This window comes from Lipotes vexillifer, unplaced genomic scaffold (assembly GCF_000442215.2).
Source record: "Lipotes vexillifer unplaced genomic scaffold, Lipotes_vexillifer_v1.1 scaffold618, whole genome shotgun sequence".
NCBI classification, from domain to species: Eukaryota; Metazoa; Chordata; class Mammalia; order Artiodactyla; family Lipotidae; genus Lipotes; species Lipotes vexillifer.
In genome coordinates this window covers 1,527,599-1,536,966 of record NW_006799025.1, presented here as the reverse complement: position 1 = coordinate 1,536,966, position 9,368 = coordinate 1,527,599, and the positions used below count along the sequence as shown (strand labels likewise).

Here is a 9,368-nt window from a genome sequence, read left to right as displayed (position 1 = left end):
GGAGGCGACAAAAGAGAGAGGCGCGCGCCACACACACACACACACACACACACACACACACACACACACACACACACACACAAAGTCATCATCATAGACAACCCCCCCACCCCGCCCACCCAATATATGATCCTGAATTGTATTCTGGATTGGGGGATGGGGAAATCCAGCTTTTACAGACATGCTAGGATAATTATGGGACTCTGAATGTTGACAATATATCACATACTAATATTCATCAATATTAAATTTCCTAGGTGCAATAATGGAATTGATGTAAGAAAATGTTTGTCTCTTAGAAAATATAAGCTGAAGCATTTTGGAAAAAAATGCTGAAAAGCCTTCTTTATTACAAAAACTAAGCTTCACATTCTGGAATAATTTCAAAAATTTACAGAAAAGTTTCAAAAATATTATTGAAAGTTCCTGTATACCTCTCAGAGTTTCCCCCATAATTAACATACGATACCATGGTACTTCTGTGAAAACCATGAAACATACATTGTTACATTACTCTTAACTAAACCTCAGACTCTATTTGGATTCCATGGGTTTTTCCATCAGTCTTCTCTATTCCAAGACCCAATCCAAGACACCACATCGCATTTAGTTGTCACGTCTCCTTAGTCTCTTCTGATCTGTGACACTTTCTCAGTCTTGTTTTTATACCTAGACAGACTAGAAAAATACTAGCCAATTTTCCTGTACAGTGTCCCCCAGTCTGGTTTTGTCTGATATTTTCATCATAATTAAACTGGTTTTAAGTTGGGGTTTTCAGAAAGAATATCAGAGGTGAAATGTGCCATTCTCATAACATTGTAACAGGAGTACATGATAGCTATGTGGCATCAATGGCAGTGTTAATCTTCATTACTTGGTAAAGGTAGGGTTTGCAGGTTACTGTTTTTCTCTTATATTGCTTAGGTGTACATTTCTCACCACTCCTTTCAGTGCAGTTATGTTGTACCTTGTAATACAACTAAGTTCATCTGTGTTAATCTGCATACATTAAAGTACATGTTTTATGATGTACAGTTCTTTTTGTTTATTGAAGTATGATTGATTTACAATATTAAATTAGTTTCAGGTATACAGCATAGTGGTTCAGTATTTTTACAGGTTATACTCCAAGTTATTACAAGAAAATGGCTAAAATTCCCTGTGCTATACAATATATCCTTCTTATCTATTTTATATCAATACATAGTAATTTGTATCTCTTAATCCCATACCCCTATCTTGCCCCTCCCCACTTCCCTCTCTTTGCTGGTAACCACTGGTTTGTTTCCTGTGAGTTTGTTTCTGTTTTGCTATACCCATTTGTTTTATTTTTTAGATTCCACATATGATTTCCTCTTTGAGTTCTTCATTGACCTTTTTTTTTTTTTCGGCTGCATTGGGTCTTTGTTGATGTGTGCAGGCTTTCTCTACTTGCGGTGAGCAGGGGCTACTGTTTGTTGTGGCGCACAGGCTTCTCATTGTGGTAGCTTCTCTTGTTGCTGAGCACAGACTCTAGGCACGTGGGCTTCAACAGTTGCAGCATGCAGGTTCAGTAGTTGCGGCATGCAGGCTCTAGAGCGCAGGCTCAGTAGCTTGGCACATGGGCTTAGTTGCTCCAGAGCATGTGGGATCTTCCCAGACCAGGGATCGAACCCAAGTCCCCTGCACTGGCAGGTGGATTCTTAACCACTGCACCACCAGGGAAGTCCAATCCATTGTTTTTTAATAGCATGTTTTTTAAGTCTGCACGTCTTTGTTCTTTTCTCATTTGTTTTCTATAACTGACTTCTAGTTTCATACCATTGTGGTCCAAAAAAATGCTTGATATAACTTCCATCCTCTCAAATTTGTTTAGACTTGTTTTGTGGCCTAGCATATGATCTATCCTGGAGAATGTTCCACGTGCATTTGAAAAGAATGTGTATTCTGTTTTTGGATGTAATGTCCTGTAAATATCTACTATGTCCAACTGGTTTATTGTGTCATTTAAAACCACTGTTGCCTTATTTTCTGTCTGGATGATCTGTCCATTGATGTCAGTGGGGTGTTAAAGTCCCCTATCATTATTGTATTACTGTCAATGTCTCCCTTTATGTGTTAGTATTTGCTTTGTATGTTTAGGTGCTCCTGTATTGGGTGCATACATGTTAATGAGAGTAATATTCTCCTCTTGTATCAATCAATTCTTTGTGTTTTGTTAAAGACTTTGTTTTAAAGTCTATTTTGTCTGATATGACTATTGCTACCCCCATTTTGTTTCCATTTTCATGAAACCTCTCTTTCCATTCCCTCACTTTCTGTCTGCATGTCTTCAGCTCTGAAGTGAGCCTCTTGTATTATCCAAAGAGCCACCCTATGTCTTTTGATTGGAGTACTTAGTCCACTGACATTTAAAATAGCTACTGATAGGTACCTACTTATTGCCTTTTATGACTTGTTTTTCTGTTGTTCTTATAGCTCTTCCCTGTTCATTTCTTCTTGTTTCTTCCATTGTGGTTTGGTTTTCCTTAGTAGTATGGTTGTGTTCCTTCTTCTTAGTTGGTAGGTTTTCAATTTGTGGTTACTGTGAGGTTCATGTATCTACTTGTTTTAAACTAGTAGTCATTTTAAGTTCAAACACACTCTAAAAGAGCCACATTTTTTACTCCCCTCCTCCGCACCATTTTTAATGTCATATTTTACATTTTCACACGTATCCTTTTACAGTTTATTGTAGTTATAGTTGCTTTTACAATTTTTGTCTTTTAATCTTTGTACTAGCTTATGTAAGTGGTTGATCCTCAGTCCTTACTATATATTTGCCTCTCCTAGTGGGATTTTCCTTCTCCTATAGATTCTTATCTTTCCACTTAAAGACACTTTAACATTTTTTAGGATAGGCTTAGTACTGATGAACTCTTAGTTTCTGCTTGCCTGAGAAGTTCCTTTTGTATTCTAAATGATCATCTTGCTGGGTAGAGTATCCTAGGTTACAAGTTTTTCCCTTTCAGCATACTGAATACATCATGTCACTCCTTGCAAAGTTTCTGCAGAGAAGCCAGCTGATAGCCTTATGGGGATTCCCTTGTATTTGACTTTTCTTCTCTTGCTGCATTTATAATTCTTTATCTTTTGCCATTCTAATTATGATATATCTTGATGTGGGTCTGTTTGAGGTCATCATGTTTGGAATCCTCTGTGTTTCTAATACCTGGATATTTATTTCCTTGCTCAGGTTTGGAAAGTTTTCAGCCACAGTTTCCTCAAATACATTTTCAATCCCCTTCTCTCTTCACCATTCTGGGATGCCTATAATGCAAGTATTGGTGGGCTTAATATTATCCCAGAGTTCTCTTATTTTCATGTTTTAAAATTTGTTTTTCTTTTTGCTGCTCTGATTGGGTGATTTCCATTATTCTATCTTTCAGATCACTTACTCATTCTTCTGTATCACTCAGTGTGCTATTCATACCTTCTTGTGTTTTTAAAAAAAATTTTTTTTAATTTCAGGTATTGAATTCATTTCTGATTGGGTCTTTCTATTTTTTAACTTGTTAAAATTTTCACTGTGTATATCTATTCTTTTCCCTAATTTAGTTAACATTTTTATTACCAATATTTTGAAATATTTATCTGGCAAATTGTTTGTTTCAATTGCAAATTGTTGAGGTTTTCTCTTGCTCTTTCAATTGAGAGCAATCCCTCTACCTTCTCGTTTTGGTGAACTTTCTCTGCCTCTATGAATTAAGGTGAAACAGTTACCTATTGTGGTCCTGAAGGAGTATTCTTTTTTTTTTTTTTTTTTTGGCAGTTCGCGGGCCTCTCACTGTTGTGGCCTCTCCCATTGCGGAGCACAGGCTCCAGGCTCCGGACGCGCAGGCCCAGCGGCCATGGCTCACGGGCCCAGCCGCTCCGCGGCATGTGGGATCTTCCCGGACCGGGGCACGAACCCGCGTCCCCTGCATCGGCAGGCGGACTCTCAACCACTGCGCCACCAGGGAAGCCCTGAAGGAGTATTCTTATGTGGGAGAGTCCCCATATAGACTGTGTCCAATGCCTTTGGTAGGAGAGCTGGATTTGATGAGGATGCAAGTCATATCTTTCCTCAGGGTGTTCTGGCAGCTGTGACCTTGGTATGGGGTGGGGCTGGAGATGGAGGGGCTAGAGCCAGGCGTGAGGGGGGACCTCCCCTCTGCTCAGTGGCCAGCAACACCCTATTGGGGGGAGTGGTCTGATCCCAAGTTGCTGGAGCAGACTCCTTGAGGGTCAGGCCTGAGCTGGCTCTATTTCCTTTAAGTATGTGTTTATCCCTCTTGCTGCACTGGGGACCCTTAACCCAGAGGGGGTAGTGCTGAAGCAAATGGGGCCCTTGGGGGCTCTCTGCTCCTGTCTGCCTCAGACAGAAGTCCAAGCTTTCTCTGCCTTGCTGCCTGTGCAGGCACCCACAATAGTTTCCCTCGCTCTGCTCAGACACAGCCTCAGGTGCAAATCCCTCTGTCCCTAACAGCTGATCACTCTCCCCAGCCTCTGCCACCCTTGCCCTGTGGTGGAGCAACAGTGCAGGGCAGGGGGACCCACATGGACTCTGAGCATGTATGGGGGTGGTGAGCTGTGGTTGAGTGGCTGCCATAGAGATCTGGGCTGGTTTTGATGGGCTGCTTAAGTAAGTGCCAACAACGGCTGCCACCCCCTCACACCCAGGCTCTGCCCCAGTACCTGGTAGTCTCCGTGTCCCACAGTTGAGTCCTCTCCCCAGTCACGGCTGCCCAAGATCCCATGTCTTGGGAAACCTGGCAGCTGCTAGAGAGACCTCTCTTCTCCCTGCCTTGGGGGGCAAGCCAGTGTGCTCGTGCTGCCCACAAGCTGAGTCCAGTGTTCCAAGAGCCCTCCTGTTAGCCCTCCTGTTCCCAGAGCCTCCAACCATCCAAAGGGGCTCATCTCCCCTGTTTAGGACCCTGGGACTGGGGTGTCTAATCTGTGGCTCTCACTGCTCATTCCTCAGGGCAGGTGTCCAGCCGTGTACTCTCCCTTTTCCTCTAAGTTCCCTTCCAGGCACACAAGTCCCAAGCTGATCGTTTTTCTTCCCTTCCTACCTGATTATATGTGTATCTTTCTTACAGCCTTGGTTGTATAGGAGTCCTTCTGCCAGTTCCCAGTTAGTTTTCAGTAAGAACTGTTCAACATGTAGGTGTATTTCTGATCTATTTATCAAACACATGTGAGCTCCACATTCTCCTACTCCTCCATCTTCATTGATCTCCTCCTGTGACGTACAGTTCTGTGTGTTCAGGCAAATACACACATTCATACATCCAATACCCAGAATCACACAGAAAAATTCCTTCACCTTGAAAGATCCCTGTACACCCCTTTTCAGCCAACCACTTCCCCCCTGGGTCAATGCACGGCAAACCCTCATCTGTTTTCTGTTTCTGTAATGTTGCCTTTTTTAGAACAAATCATACACTATGTAGTCTTTTGGGTCTGACTTCCTTCACTTGCATTTAAGCTTCATCTATGTTGTTGCATGAATCAGTAGTTCATTTCTGTTTACTGCTGAATAGTATTCCACTCTATAGATGTACCACAATTTATCCACTACTCTGTTGAAGGACATGTTACTGCTTCCAGTTTTTTGCGATTATGAATAAAGCTGTTACAGACATTCACATGCAGGTTTTGTGTGGACATGAACTGTATACACCCTTGGGTAAATACCTGGGAGGGCAGCTGCTGGGCTATATGGTAAGTCTAAGTTTAACTTTATAAGAAACTGGCAAGTTGTATTCCACAGTTGCTGTACAACTTTTCATTTCCGCCAGCAAAGATTAAGTTTGTTGATTTGAATCCTTGTCAGCTTTTGTTATTGTCAGTTTTCTTGTGTTATATCCATTTAGTGTATCTTCTTGTGCTATACATCTACTTTAAAGGCTGTGTTACTCATCTTTCAAATATCACACAAAATTTTAATTAAAAAACTTCACTAAACTAAGATCCCCAGATACAAGAGTTATATCATTTTAGACTACAAAGCTCAGATGATGTAATGCCTTTTTCTTCAAATTAAAATGTTGTTACTATTTCTAAGTATAAAAGTAGGTAAATAGATGGAAAACATTACCAGTAGCTCTACCCTCCAGTGATGACCACCATTCTCTTCCAATTTTCTTCTAATTGCACACATGTGGTCAGATTATAACACATCTAAAGACCCAAAGTGTAAACCAAGAAGGAGTCTAACATGTTTCAGGAACAGAAAGAAACATGAAGGAAGAATGATAGTAAGCAAGGAGGGGGTAATAGGAGATGAATTTGGAGAGAGATCAGTTCATACAGAGCCGAGTTCTTCAATGTTGGTGTGTGTCCAAATTATGAGGCGGCCTTGTTAGAACAGATTGCAGCACCCCACCCCCAAGTTTCTGTGCCAACAGATGGAGAGTTGGGCCTGAGAACTTGCATTTCTAACAATTTTCCAGGTGTTGCTGATGCTGCTTGTCCAGGGCCCCACTTTGACAACCCTTCTTGGCCATACAACACTATGATGAGGGATCTGATTCTTTGTTCCAAATAACTGAGAAGACAATGGAAGATTTTAAGGACAGAATGATGTGATTCTGTTTTGAATTTTAAATAGGTCATAGTGGCTGAGGTGTGAACGCTGGGTCAGAAGGGACAAGATGACAAATGAGGAAGCAGTAAGCTGACTATTACTAGTGACAAATAATGATGTCTTGAATTACGGTCAAGGAAATGTTGAAGTGTGAACATACTCAGTATAAATTTAAGAAAAAGCTGACAAAACTTGCAAACAGATTGGGTATTAGAGTCAAAGAAGAGGGAAAAAAGGGCATGCTGAGGTCACTTGCTTGACAATGGCCCCTATGGAAGACTTGATGGGGTTGCTAATCAAAAGTTCTTATTTCAAAAGTATTTAGTGTGAGATATCGGTTAATACACGATTAGAAATAACCAAGTTGGCAAGTTGGATATACAATCTGAAGCTCCAGAAAACTAATTTAAAAATTGGAAGTTATTAACCCAAAAAAACATTTATAATCATGGAACCTACTGAGGTCATTAGCATAGATCTATGGATCTCAAGCACGGGTGCTCCCAGGGGACACTTGGCAATGTCTGGAGACATTTCTTACCATCTTTACTTAAGAGGGGACGAGACTACTGGCATATATTGACTGGTCAGGAATGCTACCAAATATCATAAAATGCACAGGAGTGCTCCTAACAATGAAGAATTATCCTACTCAGAACATCAACAGTGCTGAGGCTGAGAAACTCTTATACAGATAGAAAAACTGTCTTTCATGTATCACAAGAACAAGGGAGCATGAGGTCTTTCTCAGATATACAACTGATTGGAAAATATACCACTCATGTACATAATTTAAAAATTGCTTTTATATATATATAGATATCTATATCTATCTATCTAGAAAGCTGAAAAATAAATTAAAAATACCTTAAATTACGTTATAGCTTTAGACTTAAAATGGCTGCTATTACACAGTGAAAAATAAGGAAACAAGGTAAAATGAATGTAATAATAATTTAAATGAGAAACCCTGATTCACAAATCCATCAGACCACATGCAGTCTCCAGGGTTCTGCTCTTAGATTATGCCACCTGTATACCTTTGTTGAATGAATAAATGCACAAATATATAAGCACATGAATGAACGAACATTATGGTTTAGCTCTCTTAGGTATTAAGAAATACATATAACAGGGAAACAGAAGAGGAAATCTAGCATATGAATGCAGACTCACAATTTCTGGAGTGTGGGTATCGATTCACGAAATCCCTAGAAATGAAAAAAACTTCAAAGGTGCAAAGGATACAGAAAAGAAGGAAGATTTGAAATGAATAGAAATCCCAACTTTAAGGGGAAAAAAAATCCAACATACACACGAATCCTAGCATCCTTCGACTCCTAGCATCACACCAGCTACCCACCATTACCAGAAATTTTCAAGTAAGATTTCTTAAGGCTTTATTTTCTGGAAAATATATATGAAAGCAGTGCTCAGGTCTGGGTAAAATAGATCCACATTACAGAAGATAACTTTATAGTCTACTCACTGGAACACATCTACCTCATAAACAAAACTGCAAATAATCTTTCACAGAGAGGTGTTAAGATCACAAATCTACCGTAATGTCAGAAGAAGCTGAGAGATACTGGATTAGAGGATAAATACATTATAGGTATGAGGAGGTGACTATAGGAAAAAAACAATTCTATGCTAAAAGGTGTGTGGCGAAGACCTTCTCACAGGGAAAATGAGAGAGGTACAAGAGATAAATACACTTAAGAGACTCCAGGGGCTTCCCTGGTGGCACAGTGGTTGAGAGTCCGCCTGCCGATGCAGGGGACACGGGTTCGTGCCCTGGTCCGGGAAGAGCCCACATGCTGCGGAGCGGCTGGGCCCGTGAGCCGTGGCCGCTGAGCCTGCGCGTCCGGAGCCCGTGCTCCGCAACGGGAGAGGCCACACAGTGAGAGGTCCGCGTACCGCAAAAAAAAAAAAAGAGATATTCTGTAATCAATCTAATCACAACGATCATAAAGAGCAGATGACTTCAAATATAAAGAGGATGCTTGTAACCCACGGACAGAAATGTTTGAATTAGGGTTACCTTTCACCAAGAAGGACAAGTTGGCCTATACCATTCACTCATTGGCCAGTGGAGTACGTGTGACAAGAATGACTCAGTCAGTGACTATGACCTTATGTGTTCCCCTTAAACACCCAAGGTCTATCACAATACTTTCTCCATTACAGCAATTATGTTTAGTAAATCAGAGCTGTAAGCTGGGCTCATGGGAAATTACAAATAAATTATTAACGTACGAACAGAAAGTTTACACACTGCATACTGGTCCACCTTAACTCTAAATCAAGAGAAGTTAAAATTGTGCTCTCTGGGAAACATGGAGCTGACCATAACTCACCCTTCCCAGTTCTTTATCTTCAAGGGCCAGGACCCCAGTGCTTTCCGTGAAGAGTTTTACTTTGACCACAGGCCGTGGATGAGTAGTGGTAAAATCTCCTTGGGTTCCCCACCTGCAAGGAAGTAACAAAGATTCTCTGTGAAATGCAGCATTAATTTTGTTTTCCATGTAGATGTGTTTCCTTAGAAGGCACATTAAGCAATGGAGAATCTTTCATGGCTCACTGAGATTTTTATCTTTGCTTCTGTTTCTGACAGATGGCACAGTCAAGAAAGAAAATAACAATAAGCTTTACGGCTTGTAATAATTATTCAGCTGTTCTAAAAATTAGCACATTAGAGTACAAAACACAGTGTGCCATAAGAATTTAGGTTAAGGTAAAGCATTAAAGAATATATATATATATATATATATATATA

The 9,368-nt window shown here is 40.5% G+C and overlaps 1 protein-coding gene across 1 annotated transcript in view; it reads right to left on the bottom strand.

Annotated features, from left to right (window-relative positions):
• CADPS2 (calcium dependent secretion activator 2) overlaps positions 1 to 9,368 on the bottom strand; it is a 524,381-nt gene that overhangs the window by 259,790 nt on the left and 255,223 nt on the right. The window contains exon 7 of the mRNA XM_007471293.1: positions 8,950 to 9,061. Within this exon, the coding sequence (XP_007471355.1) occupies positions 8,950 to 9,061 (112 nt within the window). The remainder of the gene's footprint in view (positions 1 to 8,949; positions 9,062 to 9,368) is intronic.